Genomic DNA, 19,571 nt, shown 5'->3' on the forward strand with positions numbered 1-19,571 from the left:
AGAAAAATTGGAGAATATGATATTCCCATACAGCTCTGCCAAGTTCTAGTAGCAACTCATATTAAGTTCAACTTCAGGTATTACATGTATCTTGGGAATGTCTTCTCATGTACGTGGGCAAATCAAAAAATAAGTTACACCTGATCCATGTTCCTGTATTAATAGAGGTAACATAATCATGCTTGGAGGCAACACCGTCTGGAATGTTCTCTTCCCACACCTGAAGCAGCTGTGAGGTAGCTGGTTTAGTATGCGAGTAGTCACCATGTTAGTATGGTGTGTAATATTGAGGTGTGCTCAGTCCTTCGATTTTTGTGGGCACAGTGGCATAATTGCAGTGAAATCCATCACCAAATTGTCAAGGTGTATGAGGAGTATGCAATGACATACCTTATGATCGCAAAATGGTGCCAGATGTTTGAAGAGGGAAGAACGAATGTGGTCAATGAACAGCATGTCAGGCTGCCTGCAGCTGTGAGCACTATTGACAATGTGGAGTTTGTGAATGCAATCATTCTTGCCAACCGTCATATGAAAATTAAAGAGATTGCAAGTGAACTGAACTCTGCGACTACCACCTTTTTGGACCTCCCAAACGAGACCTAGGGAGTGGGAATTTCACGTCAGATGAGGAAGTGCAGGAAGCAGTGTCAAAGTGGTTGATAGAAATTAGACGAAATTTTCACACACAAGAAATAAAAAAACACATGATCTGAAAAGTGCTTGAAATACCTTGGTGACTATGTCAAAAGAAAGTTAAATGTTCATATGTTTTGTACATTATTTTTTCTTTTTAATGTTTTTTTTTTTATACAGGGGGTGTAACTTACTTTTTGATTTACCTATAGTATATGAACTTGTTGTTATTCAAAATCGAGATATCCAGTGTTGGTATGGAGAGATATCCAGTTGCCAAGATATCCAGTTCATATTAAGAACCTAAGGACCATAAAACGTAGGATATTTAGGCTAAAGAAAGCATTTATTTATATAGCTCATTTTGTTTTCTTGGGGGCGAAGTGGGGTTGATCAGGTATAAGGTGGTTGTACAGTCACGGACACTTCTGTGTTGTAGCGATTCCATTGAAAGTAAATTAGGCCATTACAACCCAGAAGTGTCCATGATTTCACCACCTTACCCTTTCTCTGGTGTCATGAGTTAAAAGCAAGTTGAGAATACACCAGTCTCATAGTGATAACATCATCGCCTTGTAATCAAGGGGTTCCAGGTTCGATACCTGGTGGAGGTACAGGGCACAATGGTCTGGAACCCACTTTAAACTGCAGGTCCAGTCCTGATTAGGCTATTTGTGCATAAAGTGGACAAATCAAACAAACAAACAGGTTGAGAATAGTGTTGATCACATCACATTCAGCTATATTAGAGATTGAGAAAGTTCTTTTACGTGATGCATACGTACTCTCATAGCATGGTGTAACATATATGTTATGAATGTTACAAGAATGTCTGTTTCATTCACCATTTTGATATTGTAGGTGCATCAATACATATTTCATTGGAATATTTCACTTTTATTTAAATTTTTGAATTTCCTGCCATAAATTTTACAGAATGGTTAGTTGATTATCAATTTACTAAAAAATTGTGAATTGAATGGTTTTTTTGGCTTCAGTGTCTTCATTATCAGAGGTTACGAGATCTGTTGATGAAGGCGGTGTTCCTTCTAAATTAATAGGAAAAACAATTCAAGTCGCAATGCGGAAACACTAAACATTACTTGAGCAATACTAAAATATAATCTTAATGAGTAGATTATATGGGGGAAGTGCTTTTTCTTGTGTGCATTGATTTTTTTTTTTAGATATTCTTGGGTTTGCTGATTATAATGGTTCTACTATACTTATTACAAAAATGAATGCAAAAATTCATGGAATATTCTCCTTATAGTTCTGGAATATATATAAGTGATTTCTTTTATCCTTGTGGAATTATTTAAAATGAATGACCTTATTACACATGAGCTTTACCTCTCAGAAAGCTTCGATCTCAATTACTGTGCATAGAATTCATACATGTAACAAGGTGTTGGTTTTCCTCATGCCAGATTATTGTACTGTGCAGGTGCTACTCGATGCTATTGTCTTTTCACACAACAGTCAGATTATAATTTTCTGAGCAGATAGCTCCTATGTGCAGTATTACCATAAGAGAAGTTGCTAGTTGACATTGTGGAGTTACCCAATAAAATAATGGCAATTTAATAAATTAATTGCAGTGCAGCAAGACATTTTTATGTGTATCATGTTCTTCATTGATAAACACACCGAAATCAATAAGATCTTCTATAAAGCAGTTTACAAACATGTGGTTGTCCTTTCTCATTGTTGTGTGTCCAATTTCTGTAGGTAAGGAATTTCCTCAACTCTGTGCCCTTTCTGTAACATGTATATTATGAGAAAGAGTATATAATGTGCATACAACTGAAAATGCTTTGTCTTTGCGTACACAGAACCTGTTGGGAGTTCTTCTCCTAAATTCCCATCAATGGATAAAAGCAGCACATTTGACATAAAGCAATTCCAAGGGTTTACATTACTTTGCCCTGCTCAAGGGTTTCCTGTTCCATCATACAGGTAAAGTAGGGAACATTTAAGTATTAATTCCCTTTGTCTTGAAATGTGTGTTAGACAGTACATTCAAGGTAAAAAAAGCAGCCCTTTTAAGGTCAAAAAGTAGCTCTTTCAAGGTCAAAAAGCAGCCCTGTAGCTAGATATTTTGGCACCCTATGCAGGTAGTGGCTTGCTGCCTTCCCTAGCCCCATACACACACTACAAAGCACCAATAATTTATGTGCATAATTTGATATTTTCTTCTAATGCCATGCCATGGTTTGTGATATTTAAACCCTATAAATTTTGAAATGAGGAAACAAAGAGAAACTCATTAAAAACGTTTAGCATATTTATGAATATTTCAGTTATATCTTAGTGTTTGAAGAACATTTTTAAAATGTAATATTTCTACTGCTTTGGGAAATAGAAAATTTCATCAGTGTGTTATCAGAAAATACCTCTGCCAAGTGTAGATTTCTCTATCGCATATTCGGATTTTGTTGTCTTTAAAAGGAAGATTTGAATTGCACCCTCTATGCAGGGCACTCTACTTTTCAGTCCCTCTACCTACCCCATCACTATGGGCCTCTCAGGAAGACTTGTATTAGATGCAACACCTTATATCTGCAATGTGGTGCATCAAGATGATACTTTCCTGGACCCACACAGAAAGCAATTTTACACAATGGTGCCATCCCACTTAGAAATTAACTCAGTAGAGCCAAAGCATTAATATCTAGCTTTTGTAATTCTACATTTTGTTCTTATGCTGCCGAGTAAACAAACAATATTTTTGAAAAAGTTATTTCCAATATTGTTCTTCCATTTTCTGCACCTTTGACTTCCTGCGTAGGCAGAAAAATGATTTTTGCCAACTCATAATTTTTCTGTATTACTCAAATATAGAAACATCTTGATAATTTATGGAGAGCTTTGTGATATGTTGGTGACATCAACATTTACACATTTACGTGTTTTATTCAGAGTGTATGGAGCAACTTCTAGAAATTCCACAGCACACTACTATTATTGTGCACTTTTCTTGTTGATTTTCATGTAACCATACAAGTACATAAAATAAAATGTAGCAAATGCTGTGATTTCTTAGAGGGTGGTTTATGCAACCTTTTGGGACCTTGAAAGAGACATGTTTGGGAAAAATACCACACGAATTGAAAAAGAAATTGTACATATGTGCTTTGTGTTTCATTGTTTATGTTTGGATGAAACAAATCACTGAAAGGATGCCAATACCCGTGAGGAAGGTGATTAAAAACTTATTGAACTTTAGAAACGGGGACAACAGAAACAGAAAAGAAACAAATACGGTGTTGTACACAAATGAATATCGGAGTTTTAAGCATGTGTATTTTTTCTGCAATATACAATACAATAATGAATCATACCGGAGATGAAAGAGTAACTCAAGAAGTTTCCATAACACACATTACAAGTGTTCACTCAAAATCACACAACTAAAAAAGTCATCATCTTTCTTATTCAACATTTGTTCACAGAAATTGGTACAGACCACATGATCTTCAGGCTTTAGGGCCTGTAACAGCTGCACATGGTTCAGTCTAAGTTGGAGTTGTTTTTCTTAATACTTTCCACACTGTCATGATCGGCATTGTTAGTTCTCAACTAACAATTTCCTAGGACTCTGCATGAAAGCCACTATGATGCATTACACATTCTCATTTAACACACATGGTTGTTTGGTGCTCTTCCCCTTACACAGGCACCCCATCCTCTGGAATTGATTATACCACTTAGGAATGTTGTTTTCAGATAGGGTGTCACATCCAAATCCATTACACCTCGTGAATTCCAAGACACAAAAAGCCTTATGCTCGTGAGTCGCTGCCATCTTTACAACTGGTGCTGTCATGCAGCAGAGTTAGGAAACAAATTTGGGCACATATAGTCCAGAAGTTGATATGATCTACAGAAACACATCTAGAAAATGACATCTTCTTTCATTTTTCTTGTGACACTTCTTTCAGATGTGCCACTAAATTATAGCAAAATTAGTGTATAGTCAGAAAATATGCCATTATTTTTCTTCCTTATTTTGTCCTAGTACCTTTTTTTCCCTATTGAAAGAGAAAGAGAATCGAGAAATTCAAGCTAAAAATGAAGGTTTGGTTTTTCTCTACACTTTTGTAAATTTAATTTTGAAACATTTATTGTGATAAATACACACCTTTCTCTCAGCAAGACAACTAAAACTGTAGGAAATAACAAAGTTTGGGGAAAATTGAATGAAATAACTTAATAGGGGTGGTACTTTTATTCAAATCTATAGGTTACTTTGATGCTATTATCCTATTTGCCTCTGTCATTCACCTGTGATTTATAATTTTCATCAGAGAGATAATTCTTGCAGATCATGTGTATTAGAGGAGAATGTCACACACTGTACTATACTCATATTAGTTCTTATGTCAGACATATTAGAAATAAGTAAATCAGATGTTTCTACATGTAATTCTTACACGTGGCAATGGTATTTGCTTGCTGCAGAACCTGTTGGAAGCACAGCTCCAAAATTCCCTTCCATGGACAAGACACATTCCTATAACATAATTGCAGACCATGGCTATGCTTTATTGTGCCCTGCTCAGGGGTTCCCTGTTGCATCATACAGGTGAGTTTTGCTTAGAGAAATTATCAGTTCCAGGGTGGCTACTCACTGGGAATTCCTTGAATTCCAGGAATTCTGCATGAATTATAGGCTCCAGGTATTATGTGTGAATTCTGCTTGAATTTTTCTCCGCAGATGTGAAAAGAATTGCAACTTTTATTAATACAAATCCCATTGAATTTATACATATTTATAAATGCCCCGAGGCAAGTTTTTCACAGTTTAGCTTTTATATTGCATCGAGGAAGGATAAGAAAGTTGCATGGAAAATAAAACAGAATTCTCTCAATTAGTTTACTTTGTTAGTGTTATTTGCAGAACAATCTATCTGACAGATGGAAGATTATTGCAAGATAATATATCTTGAAGTTGATTAGGTAAATTTGAGTTTTCTTGTAAATTAACAATTTTTCATAGATTAGTATATCCCATAACATCTGTGACTTGTGTTTGAAGATGTATTTCGAGTCTGTATATGTGAAATTGCAAATGTAAATTCCACACATAATATATGTACCGTTTAATTGAATTGAGTTAGAATTTTTGGATACATTGGAATGTCACAGACATTTTATATTGTTATATGTTTGTGTGGGGGTGGTGAGAGGGGGTACTACGTAAGGTTAAATAGATCTGCTTGTGCCCTTGAATTTTTGGAAAGTTCGCCTTGAAAATCAGGAATTATACTTGAATTTTATCATGGCCCTAGAGTGGCTACCCTGAGTTCCTAGGAGTGTAGCTATCCCTTCCATTACATAATTGCAGAACCAATTGGTGCAGCTGCTCCAAAAGTCCCAAGCCTTACAAAAATATACACCACAGAACAGTTAGCAGGGGAAAACTTTGCTCTTCTCTGCCGAGCCCAGGGGTACCCTGCTCCTATATTCAGGTAAGCAATGCTTCTGTTGAAGATATAAATATCTCATTTTGTAGAACCTGTAAGCAGTACAGCACCAGGAATATTATCTACAGCTAGGTTTGATGTTCTTAAAAGGAAAATAAGGCAGGATGTATCTTTACTTTGCCAAGCTCAGGCCTATCCTGCTCCGAATTTTAGGTTAGTATTTTTTTTATTTTTTTTATTGACTGCATGTTGCTTTCAATGCTTCTAAAACAGGATTGAGAGGTAGGTTTATTTTTTAAATTTGTTAAATATTGAAGGCAAGCAACAGGCTTTTGTATTCTCAGACATGGACTTCACAATTATAAAGTTACATGCAACACATCACAAGTTATGGTCAGTATACTTTTTGCAGTAATTCTGAATATCTTAACATGTATTCAATTTGGGTTTGTGTGGGCATGCACATGAATTTTTGACAAGACATGTTAGCTTTACATCACCAACCTCACAGGTACGTACTTGCAGCATGTGTTTTCCATGGCACTTAATTTTGGATTGTCCGTGCTTTTCCATCCCAACTCCATGTAGTATGATAGAATTTATGTATAATTTTCTTTGCATATCATACCACTTAATTGGCCTTTCCCAATGGCACAGTGGTAACACTTGTATTCAAGGTGTCCCAGGTATAATCCCTGGTGGAAGCATATTATGCAGTGGTTTGGATCCAACTTTAAACTGGAAGTCCAGTCCCAATTTGCATATCTGAGCATAAAGTGAACATAAACAAAACAAACAACAGACACCACCCAAATATATAATTTCCGTGATAGAAAAGCATTTTTGTGTATGCATAAACAAACATTTGACATATTTTTATTTAGATTAATACAGACGTATTTGAGTTCAAAGAAGTTGGCAATTCTTACCAATCTGTACTTCTGTCTTGAATAACTGAAAAATTATGTACATTTTCATATTGATTACAAGAAAGGAAGAAAAGTGATGGCATTCCAATGTTGAATATTTCTGATCTAAGGTGCTGGGATAGGTTGGTTTATTTAATTTCATTAGTGCTTTTTAGATTTGAAGGAAGCATAATTTATAATGTTGCTGCATTATTCTTTCCCTATTGAAATATGCAGCAGTTTGAATAGCATTTGGACTGTTTTTTTTTTAGTAATCTATTAGTATTGTTTGATATTGGAATGCTACGTTACATTGATATAGTTCTTATGAATTTAAGGAAATAATTTATGTGTGTTATTTTTGTAAAATAAACTTCTTAACACCTACTTCTTTTTGATACCTTAAGGATCTATCTGAAATATTTGTGTTAATATTGGTAATTGATTAATTCTTTCTTGATGAGAATAAACTGCAGTGATAGACTAAAAAAAATCATCCATAGATTAAATTCTTTAATCAATGGCAATGTTTTTTTTTTTTTTTTGCTTCTATTTATTTTAGTTGACCCCAGGCCTGAATTTTTTAAAAATAAAGAGTTTGGAGTGGGGTGAAGGTTAAGGTTTCTGAGTTAGATCCCTTCATTAGTTTAAGCATTCATCAGTCATTCATCCTCATCATTGCAAGACAAAGTTGCAAAGGAGCATTTACATATTGGAGACTGAAACATTAAAGTACGATATCAAAATAGTTATTCATAAAAAAAAAAGTAAAGTGCTCCCCTGTGCATAGGACCACACCATGAAGGCGTATAGGGGGTGTGGGGGTAACGCTCCACACTTTCTTGATCTGGTCGTGAGTGGGGGTGATGTGATCAGCATCATACCCCTGATCGCCTTTACCCCCCAGGGTTTCCCCCAGGTACCCATGTTATTCGACGCTGGTTTGGTGCCGGGACCGCTTCCATCATTAGAAAAGTTCCCGGATTTGAACCGGCCGGGGATCGAACCCGGGACCTTTAGCATGGTAGTCAGACGCGTTACTGACTGAGCCACCGTGGCCACTATAGTTATTCATAGGAAGATCAAATTGGTTGTAATACTACATATAAAAGGTGAAAGTTTAAATGTGTTGTTCATGTGGAAGTGTGGCCTGTATTACATGTTGGCATGTGGTGTGAGTGAAGCATTAAACTAAGAAGCATATGTGAAAAATAGAATTGCAATGATTATAAATCTTCTTTTCTCAGCTGTATTCAAATTCAGCTGTTCAGAGAAAAGTGGCTGCAAAAATGAACATGTATGCAATTATTAATGCTATTTGGCATTAAGTATGTGTTTTATTTTGACACAAAATAGTTATTTGTGACAAATATATGAAATCGACACTAATTTAAACTTATTGAGAAGAAGTATAATATTGTGACATGTGAAACAGACCTATGAACTGAGAATGCAGAAATCTTGCACATTTTTTTTATTCACTTCTTCAGAACCTGTTGGAAGCAAAGCACCAAAGTTTTCATCTGATCTCGAAAGTAGTTCCATTAAAAGGCATGCTGGAAATGGATTTGGTTTATTATGCCTTGCCCAGGGTTTTCCAGTTCCAGCTTTTAGGTAAGGCAAAGTGTCAAGTGATATCCAAAGATTACCATTGTACAAGCAACAATGGATGAAGAACAATTAAGAAAGCCTCTGTATTAGTATTCCTTATATCTCTTCCCTATAATTCTTTATATTTATTAAAATATAGAAAGTCCCGCACTATGGCCATGTGGTCTAAGGCATCATGCTTTGGACTCTGGATGCACACAGGTTCAAGTCTTGGTGGGGGGGAGTGTAACAATTTTTCTCCTGAGATATCAGCCTGTTTATGGAACCAGTGGCCACCCACCATCATGAGGAAATTGGGGAGCTACGAATGAGTAGTGTAACCCGGTCATGGAAACCTACAACAACGAGTGGGGCTTTGTTGTGCTGAACACACGTCACCCCGTAACCAGTAGGATGATCTCCCACCTCGAGTGAGTGATTGAGTGAGTGAGTAGAATTGGGTGGGAGTGAGGCCTGCAGTCGGTAGTTAAGCCCGGGACCTCAATGGGCTGTTGCACCATGGGTTATTATTATTGTGTGTTTTATTTTGACACAAAATGGTTATTTGTAAGAAATAGCCAAAATAGATGCTATTTTAAACTTGTTGAGAAGAAATAAAATCTTGTGACATGTGAAACAGACCTACGGAGAATGCAGAAATCTTGCACTTTTTTTTTATTCACTTCTTCAGAACCTGTTGGAAGCAAAGCACCAAAGTTTTCATCTGACCTCAAAAGTAGTTCCATTATAAGGCATGCTGGAAATGGATTTGGTTTATTATGCCTTGCCCAGGGTTATCCAGTCCCAGCTTTTAGGTAAGGCAAACTGTCAAGTGATTCTCAATGATTAAAAGAAATGTGATTTACTACTGTATGAGCAACAATGGATGAAGAAGGGTCAAATAAATCTTCATATTAGTTTTTATTATTGCTCTCCCCTGTAATTCTTGATACTTATTAAGATATGTGAAATAGATGAAAAATTCTACTCTGTATATTATGCATAAGCTACTTTTGAATATCACAAGATCCACAATGAAGCAGTTGGCATTGAATCTGACTGCCATGTGGAATGCCCAGGTTGGGTGGGTACTCTCGGATAGCAACTTTTGATGCTGTTCACACCACTTCCACGATGTTTGAGATCAAGAATTGGTAAAACTGTACCAATACACATGACACACAAACCTTTGTACAGGTTTTATTGCTTATAACAGCTTAAGTTTATTTTACCATTGATTGTTTTAAATAAAGGCTGTGATAGCATTTGCGGGCTTTAAATGTTGTCACTTTTAATTTTTAGTACTAAATGCTGTATTTGTTTTACCAACTGTAAGTAGTATTTAAGTCAATAAACCAATTAATACTGTTATAAATGATAGGAAACATTTACAATTTTAAAAATTAGTATGGCTAGTCTGGTGATTTGTGGTGTAGTGTGTACTGTCCTGTATGTAATTAGTTGCTGCTGCTTCATGAATCAGTAATATATGCAAAAAAATGAAAATAACAATAGGATTGCAATTACTGTTAATTTTTAGTCCTACTTTGGACACATGTTTTTCTTTTACAAGATTCCACAATGATTATTTAGCAGGTACACAGAATCATCATAATACTTTGCCGTTTGCTGTCTCTGGTTGGGTCAGCATAGAAGTCAAGCCTCTCTCCATTTTACATTACGCGGAATACAAATGCTTATTTCTTCATAAGCTGGCATGTATCACAGGTCACAAGTGATAAATGATTGAAATGAATTTCCCTCAGGCAGTTCCCCAGTCTGTTAAGTAAGGCTTAACCTTTTCAAATCATTTGCATGTTCTCTCTATTCTCTGTACCTGCTGCATGGTCTTGATGTGTTGTAAAACAATGAATACTGAAAGGACCTAATTTTAAAACTTTGTGAATGTTCATTGTATCGTGATAGTAGTATGATGTTCCTCAAGGTGCTCAATGCTTGGAATTCTGTAACTGAAGGCTTACTGCCTTGAAATGTATGTCTATAATGATTACTGGACAGTAATGAAACAAATGAAATGGTTTTGTAGTATTGCTAATTGTTCATTTATGCTTTGTTGCATAATAATTGATATATAAGTGTAAGATTACAGAGATGCATTGTCTCTGTTTGCATTTCCCAGAGCCATCTGGTGGTTCAGCTCCAAAATTCCCAGGCTTTAAGACATCAGAGTCATTTAGAGTGCAGGACGATCAAGCATTTGTATTATTTTGTGATGCACAGGGATACCCAGCTCCATCCTTCAGGTGACTATGATACTTTTTCCCCATGAAAACTGACACAGTATTTCCTAAAATTCTTTAGAACCTGTTGGAAGAGTTACTCCTAAATTTCCCAAGCATGCAAAATCTGATTCATTTGAAATGGTACATGGAAATAGCTATAGTCTTCTGTGTGAAGCCCAGGCATACCCTGTCCCAATATTCAGGTGAGAGTTTAAATTTAAAATACCTGAGTAAATTTCAAAACATGGCTGTTAACAGTTCAAGATACAATATGTGCTATATATATATATATATATATATATATATATATATATATATACACACACACACACACATAACAGTAAATCTCTCACTAATGAGAACTTAGGAAATACTGAAAACTTCTTGCAAATGTCATGAAATATTTGTCTGACGAGTGTTTCCTATTTTCTCATTTCTGATATTAGCCCTTCTGACCATCCTTTCTCTTGCTGTGTGTCTACTTAGTTGCTGCAGCACATTGTGAAATAGACCTGAAGTGTACCAATTATTGTAATGCTGTTGCAGAGATTGTAATGTTATTGTAATGTTAAGATTCATCTGGACCTCTCATTGCTCTGTTAACACTTGGGTAAAATATTAAAATTTTCAAAATCTTGAATAAGTTCACAATTCATCTAAATGAAATCAAAACAAAAAATAAATGAAAATGGCATTTCTGGTACAGGTTCAGATAGGTCTTAAAATTAATATTTTTAAAACAAAAATGAACTTCTCAATTCTGTCAGAATTTAAGGACATAACTCATGATTTTCTTATGCTGTAGAAATAGTAAAAACAGATTTTATATGTAAGCAATACATGTAATAGATTAACATCTTTTTCGAAATACACATCAGTAAATGCATTAAGGACCTAATATTATATTTCATAGAACCTGTTAGTAGCACTGCTCCACGGGTACCACCTACAGCTAAAATTACTGTCTTACGGAGGACTATGCAAGCCAGTTTGTCATTACTGTGTCAAGCACAGGGGCACCCAATTCCAAGTTTTAGGTTAGTTTGATCAGTGATCTTTCTTTACTTTGCATTAGACACCAAACTTAATTATTAGTTTTTCCCATTACAATTTAACTCAGGTGTGTTAATTTAATTTAGGTATGTTACATGTAAAATACCTAAATGAAACACCTGATGTTATCAGTGTATATAACACTGTAGTTGCAAATTGCAACAGATGGTAGAAGTTATAACATTGGTAAACCTCGGTAGTGAATACCAGAAATTACAGTCCTTTACATCTTAAATAAATGTAGTAAGTGTTGACATTTTCATGGAACCAAGTTTTATGTATAATAGGTAATCTTTTTATTGCAAGTGATGTTAGTGTGTTTTAGCAGAGAATTGTATACACAGGAAGAACTATGTATGCGTAAATCAGAACATACAGTACTCAGTAACAAGTGATGTGTGATCATGCATAAAATATAGCTGTTTTGTAGGGCAGAATTCCGATTCCAAATTCGAAGCTTTATAGGTGATAAATGCTTGTTAGTGTCAGGGATATTTCACACCGAAGTGGCAAGTAACACACAGAACATGCCATTTGAGAATGAACCCGTGAATAGCAGTGTTTCATACTGCAACCACACGATGTGTAGCATAAGACTGAATTCAATTGGTTAGTCTTCAAGTGACATGCAGCCCATGTCTCTTCAATGTGAAATCTATTTTCAAGAAACTTCCATACTTTAGCTGGCAGAAAACCATTGCTCAAGCAATATAAGGGAATGAATGCTCTTTTGATCTTTCTGCTGCTCCAGGGATACCCTAGACCACCATTCGTTGCTTGCAGTTTTTCCTATTTATCATTTTTGCCATTTATCCTCTCCCCCTCACCCTTTTCTTTAAATTTTTAATCCATAGAGCCCCTCGGAAGAGCACCTCCAAAGTTTCCAAAAACTGCAAAAGCAAACTCATATGAAGTAAAAGGTTCAGAGAGTTATAGCCTTCTATGTGAAGCACAAGGTTTCCCTGCTCCAATTTTCAGGTGAGAATTTTCCAACAATTGGAATTATTATTTCTTTAATTTTAGAGCACATAGGAAGTGTTGCACCAAAATTTCCTCCCCTCACAAAACCTAGTGTTAGTCAGAAAATGGGAAACAGTTTTGGTCTGTTTTGTGAAGGACAAGGATCCCCAGTCCCAACATTCAGGTAAGGTACATTTCATAGTGGACAATGTTGCTGTGCATTTATATTGACGTGAATAGTTTTCAGGTTAGTTTTTAATTATATTGTTGAATTCAAACCAAACTTTTGATCACTGATGTATTAAGTTCATGTTGATGTAGGTGCGACTTACTCACGTAGTATAAATTATCAGTACAATATAAAAAAGAAATATAAAATACTTAAAAATACTTAAGTTGGTGAGTATGTGATTTACGTGAAACTACGTTTCGGGATATACCTAATCCCTTCATCAGGTAGACATACTATGCCAATTTAATTATGACATTGGCTGCGTCAGACAAGGCGTGGATCAAGAGGTATTGTAAAAATATTGTAAAATATTGTAATAAAAAGGTTAAAAAATGACTTAAGGCTGCTGAACGCATGAAAGTGCCTTATTCCTACCATTACGTTAAAATCCTGATGGATGTATCCATAAAAACACTAAAACAATTATAGTCAGAACATGTTGAAAACCACTTTTTCAGGAGTGGCTTGATAGACGCTGTACACTAGACTGAGGAGGCCTCTCATTGAATGTCGGAAGTTGTGCGGTGTGGTGCATTTCCCCTCTTACTTCCTTTCCCTTCCCTTTACTTCCTTTGGGTTACGTCATATCTAACTCAAAATCTATTATTTCGCGAGACGCGTTAGCCACTGCCGAGGTGTCCTGGAAGCCGATTTTTTTCCCTTGTTGTGTCCCACCTTTTGAACATTTTTATCCACTTTTCGTGAATGTTCCCATCTTCTCTATTTAAATTATTATCCCTCCCTTTGCGGATAAAAGCTGCCTTGTATACATTTCTACTTAATGGTTTATGATCAACCCTCCTAATTTCCCGCTTCTGAATTTCATGCTCTTCTTCAATTACGTGTTCCTTCTTTTAATAATAGATTTCAAGTTAGATGTGACGTAACCCAATGGAAGTAGAGGGGAGGGAAAGGAAGTAAGAGGGGAAATGCACCGCACCGCACAATGTCCGACATTCCATGAGAGGCCTCCTCAGTCCTAGTGTACAGCATCTATCGAGCCACTCCTGAAAAAGTGGTTTTTAACATGTTCCGAGTATAATTGTTTTAGTGTTTTTATGGATACCAGGTGTGCCGGTTAATAATTCTTAATTGATCCGAAAGAAAACAAGTGTATCTGTTGAGAAAGGTAACAAATGCTTGATTCAAAGTATGCGCCATCGCTAGCTATACATTGTGCCCATCTGTCCGTCAAATTGTGGATGCCCTTCCAAAAAAATCGTTCACATTTTGAGGTGATCCAGTCATCAAGCCATTGTTTGACATCATCATAATTGTTAGTGTTGCTGGGAAAGTGAGTGAGACATTGATGAAAAAAAGTGGTAGTCCGAAGGGGCTAAGTCTGATGAGTATGGCGGGTGTGGCAAGAATTCCCAGCCAAGTTCAGAAATGGTGTGTCTGATGCCTTTCGCTGTGTGTGATGAGGTGTTGTCATGCTGCAAAATCACTTTTCCGTGTATTGTCGCCCAATCTGGGCACTTTTGGATCAATGCATGGTTCAAATTGATGAGTTGTTGACGGTAGCAAACGGCATTCACTGTTTCACCTGGTTTCAGAAGCTCATGGTACACCACACCCTTCTTATCCCACCAAATGCACAGCATTGTCTTCCTTTCAAAGCGATTCGGTTCGGTCAACCCATGACTTTTTACATTTTGGGTTCTCAAAGTAGATCCATTTTTCGTCCCCAGTCACTATCCGATGCAAGAAAGACTTTCTTTCATGCCGAGAAAGCAACACTTCACACACCGTTTTTCACTTTTCCATTTGTCTGTCGTTCAGATGATGTGGGACCCATTTTCCTGCCTTCTGGATCTTTCCCGTGGCATGAAGACGATCAGATATGTTTTGGCGACCAACATTTAACTTCTCTGCCAGTTATTGTGCATTTGCATATTGTCTTCGTCCAACAATGTTTGCAATTCGGCATCTTGGAATTTTTTCGGCTGGCCCGGGTGATCTTTGTCTTTCAAGTCGAAAATAACCACTTTTGAATTGTCGAAACCAATGCACACACGTATCTTGCATAAGGACATTGTCACCATACGTTTCCACAAGGATATGATGGCTTTGACTCACATTTTTCTTTTGATTGAACAAGAAAAGCAGGACGTGCCGCACATGCTCCTTATTTGGTTTGAAAGTCAACATGTTTCCCACACAAACCCAATATCAAGATCACTCGCACTCGGTTGCACATCCACGGCATTTTGACAGGTACTGTCCTGGCAACACGCTGACGTAACAGTTGAAACTGTGCACCAACCCTTGCTTCCAGCGCCATCCAGCGATGAAATTAAGAATTATTAACCGGCACACCTGGTACACCCATCAGGATTTTAACGTAATGGTAGGAATAAGGCACTTTTACACATTCAGCAGCCTGAAGTCATTTTTTTAACCTTTTTACCTATTTTTACCATACCTCTTGATCCACGCCTTGTCTGACGCAGCCAATGTCATAATTAAATTGGCATAGTATGTCTACCTGATGAAAGGATTAGTTATATCCCGAAACGTATATCACATACTCACCAACGTAAGTACTTTTAAGTATTTTATAAACATTTTTTATATTGTACTGATAATTTGTGATGTATTAAGTTACTCTGGAACTTTCGAGGCTTGCTTTATGGCTGGTATTAATTTGGTATACGTTATTATGTGGTACAGTAAATGCAGTTAAAGTAATGTGTAGGCAAAAATAACTTCTTAACCCTCCCTTGCTCGCGCCAATTTTCCTAACACATATGCTTGCGTGGCATCTGACAGACTCACGTGATAACCTGCATTGAAAACATATTTTTTTGAGGATTATTGTGTTTGAGATGAACCAAAGCATGAACACAATTGATTTTCTAACCAATATATTTATTAAATAAATACAAAACCTACATCTTTAATAAAAAATACAGAACTCGAGCAATACACAACAAAAACATACATTTTTAGTTGGATAAAACACATTATTTGTTTTGGGCACAAATGCAACATATATTCATTGAGTGTTCTAAAATACAAAACCTACATCCAAAGAATTATAAAGCCTTTTGTGGTCCATCTGTAAGAAGAATATTTAATTTTAGCTTATAAATAAGAGACAATAACTACCACTTAGCCTTGTTGTTTCTAGAATTTGTGTTTTATAACAGATGTATGTACAATTTTGTAACACGAGTACTCGCGTGGCATCTGAGAGACTCGGTGCAGACAGTATTACTAATAACTTCTCACCGAACAAACTTGAACTGTCGTAGCTCATTCTGAATAATTATTTGCTCATACCAGAAAGATACTGGGTGGGAGAATACCCAAGCTACCTCATTTCAAAAGTTATCGTTACTGATAGACTCTCTAGCATCTTGTAGACCCTGGAGGGTTAAAGGTTAGCATAACCACAACTTGCAAATTATTAAATGATAACACATGTTTCACTTACATATTTTTTTAAAAGGTTCTTTTCTAAAACCAATGTTTTCGAATCCATTGCTGGTTCTTTTTCAGGGTTGTCCAAACCTAGTAAATCCATTAGCAATAGCTTCCACTTTCAGCAAGCATGTGCTGCTGTGTTGGGAAAGTTCTGTGTTTCTGCATTGCTCTGTTTTACGCAACAACAACAACAACAAGAGCAATGTGTAAACACAGAACAGTTCCTACACAGCATATTCTTGTTGAAAGTGCAGGACATTGCTAATGCATTTACTAGGCTAAAATCTTAATTTGTCAAACTGCAAAATCACAAGCAAAAAACTGTATTGTTCAGAGTTCAAGAAAACTTTGATGTGAGCGTTTGCCAATTAGAGTATTTTTTATTCTTGTTATTTTGTACTTGAATTAGTTTTAGTTGAAATAAGCACGCTACATAAAAAATAAGTACCAGTCATGTGAAGGAAACAATCAGCCTCCAAGTTATAGGACCAATTAATTAAGAATTAAAAGTTGTATTTTACCTGTAATGTGATACCAAATGATGACTTTCTCACAGTCATTTGTGAATGTCCCTAGAAAATTATTTGAACACTCTTAAATACAGATCAAATTAACTTCTACATGACCAATCCATCATTACCATTTTCACAGCTTTATGAATCTCGTTCATTAATGGCAAATTGCATGTTTATCAACTAGTCTTTCATTAGCCATTTGTTCTTTACATACAAAACATAACACTGTACAGACAATTACTTACATTAAATGTCCACGCAACCAAAATCAGTGTTTATGTTCAGACATTTTTACTTTACTAAAAAAAATCTCATAATTTCAAAAGCACTTTTCCATCTTACAAATAGCTGCATAGATATTGATGGTTCTTTCCCCCCTCAGAGCCAATTGGCAGTACACCTCCTCGTTTACCACCAAAATCCAAACTTGACGCCATTACTGGACCTTCAGAAAAACCTCTCGTTCTACCTTGTGATGCTCAAGGTAATCCACAGCCTGTTTTCAGGTGAGACTTAGAACACTTATCTCTTTTTTTTTTTTATTAAAACTTCACTATTTTACTTTCTTTAGAAGTGATGTGGAAATTATTAGAGTGTTATATACTTAACATCTTCTCAGCTGTTTTATCATCCCTGTTGAGAGATGACAACAATGTTTTAAACGTTTTTAGCTTTTTGAGAAGAGCTGATCTCTTCCACTGTCTCCGAAGGAGTTTTTAGTGTATTCTTTAATGTGTTGTGTTTGTCCTGTGCAGATATCTAAACAACCTGGCACTTTTAATTTTTCCCAAGGGGCTATTTACACCCTTTTTTAAATTCTTAGGTAAGAATTATAGATAAGGGGTTATTTCCCTGTATACACTGAAGGGTGCAAAATGGCCATACATGCGGATGCACTCAAAAATTTTAAATCAATCAATCAATGTACTTAAAATCTGACAAAATAAATATTAACTGAAGACTTGGAACTCCTTTTTCAAACACAGCATATTTAACATCAGCATATCTGCCTTTTGATGAAGACTTCTGTGTGCAAGCTTGAAATGTTCAGAACTGCAGTGAAGAAGATATTATAAGTAAATAACAAATTTTAATTAATTTACCCAAGTTGGCAACATTCAATAACCCATTGGGAAAGAATGTGCCATCCCAAGCAATATTTTTCACTTTTTAAAAATATATGTGCTTTTTGAAATAATTATATTGATGAAAAATAGTGATATACTAACCTCAGGTATGTTTTCACAATTATAATTGCAAAATATTGTATGCCTGTCATAGGGTTGACGAAATTTGCTGTAAAACTAACACTCCGGCATTCCTAAATCCAAGAACTTATTGCAGGAATACAAACAACACTCCTCCTGTCCTTATTGTGGGTAAGATTAGTTCAATCTGGACAATTTCCTTCAGGTAGAAAATAAAAGGTTGAACATTTATTGCTAACAATATCAACTTGCATCATTTCTGCTATGATGTTATTTTTTTTCTGCAAAGGAATAGAATGGCAATGGCAATGGTGATTGTAATGTAAAAATGAATTGAGAAGCAGCTAAACATTCTTTCAGCAGTGAAGATCACACACACAACATAGAGATGATGCGATTCTAATTCTATTTAGTGATAGACACTGGTCGAGGTGAGGGGGATGTGGGCGGATGGTATCCCCCAGCTAGAAAAATTTTTGAATAGTGCAGGCATCATGCTAAACCATAGGAGCACCCTGATACCTCCTAGCTAACCCCAAGACTCATCCAAACATCCCTCCAGTAACACTTTCCATTTCAAGGGCTGGTGATAGGAAAGTAGATTGTTGTTTTTGATTCCTCATTTTATGTTTTTTCTCCCTTCTTTGGAGAAACATTTCTACCAGTACATGGGATTACTTATGTATTCAATCAACAACACTCCAGTGTATTTGGTACGGTCAATCAATAACCGGATTAATGCTGGGAAAAAGCAAAATAAAGTAACAGAGCGATGAAACTTATGGGATATGTAGGCCAGGCTGGGGTACGCCACATGTCGGCGAGATGAGTTGCAGACTGTGTCACTAGGTGGCAGCACTGGCAGGCAAGGGAGGTTGTGTATGTGTAATTTGCCTCCAAGGCGCCAATCAATAATTCAGTGATGTGCGTCAGTGTCAGGTGCCACAAAAGAGGCTCAGCAATCCTTGATACAGTTTTTGAGGGATTCCTGAAGTGCATTGTGGCAATGGATGGGATTTTGCTCACTCCTTGCTGTCGGATTTACTCTTTGGCGTATACCGGCTGAGCAAGATCTTGTCCATTGCCACAATGCACTCCAGGAAACCATCAAAAACTGTATCACGGATCGCTGAGCCTCTTTTGTGGCACATGATATGACTCACCTCACTGAATGACTGACTGACACCTTCGAGGCAAATTACACATACACAACCTCCCTTCCCTGCCAGTGCTGCCACCTAGCGACACATTCTGGAACTCGTCTCACAGACATGTGACATACCCCAGTCTGGCCTACATATCCCGTAAGTTTCATCGCTTTGTCACTTTATTTATCTTTTTCACAGCATTAATCTGGTTATTTATTGA

At 36.3% G+C, this 19,571-nt stretch overlaps 1 protein-coding gene across 49 annotated transcripts in view; it reads left to right on the plus strand.

Moving 5' to 3' along the window:
• Window positions 1–19,571, plus strand: part of Dscam1 (Down syndrome cell adhesion molecule 1) — a 426,431-nt gene that overhangs the window by 229,281 nt on the left and 177,579 nt on the right. For 2 of the 49 annotated variants that reach the window (XM_083125272.1, XM_083125294.1), the window contains one exon: window positions 5,101–5,224. The exons of 41 other annotated variants lie outside the window; for them this stretch is intronic. In XM_083125272.1, the coding sequence (XP_082981398.1) occupies window positions 5,101–5,224 (124 nt within the window). Of the gene's footprint in view, window positions 1–2,471; window positions 2,596–5,100; window positions 5,225–8,463; window positions 8,588–12,713; window positions 12,838–17,377; window positions 17,502–19,571 lie in introns of all 49 variants that reach the window. 6 more of the 49 variants (XM_083125267.1, XM_083125274.1, XM_083125271.1 and 3 more) reach the window with 4 other exon arrangements.

The sequence above is a fragment of the Lepisma saccharinum genome, chromosome 7, assembly GCF_977018435.1.
Source record: "Lepisma saccharinum chromosome 7, izLepSacc3.1, whole genome shotgun sequence".
Classification (NCBI taxonomy): Eukaryota; Metazoa; Arthropoda; class Insecta; order Zygentoma; family Lepismatidae; genus Lepisma; species Lepisma saccharinum.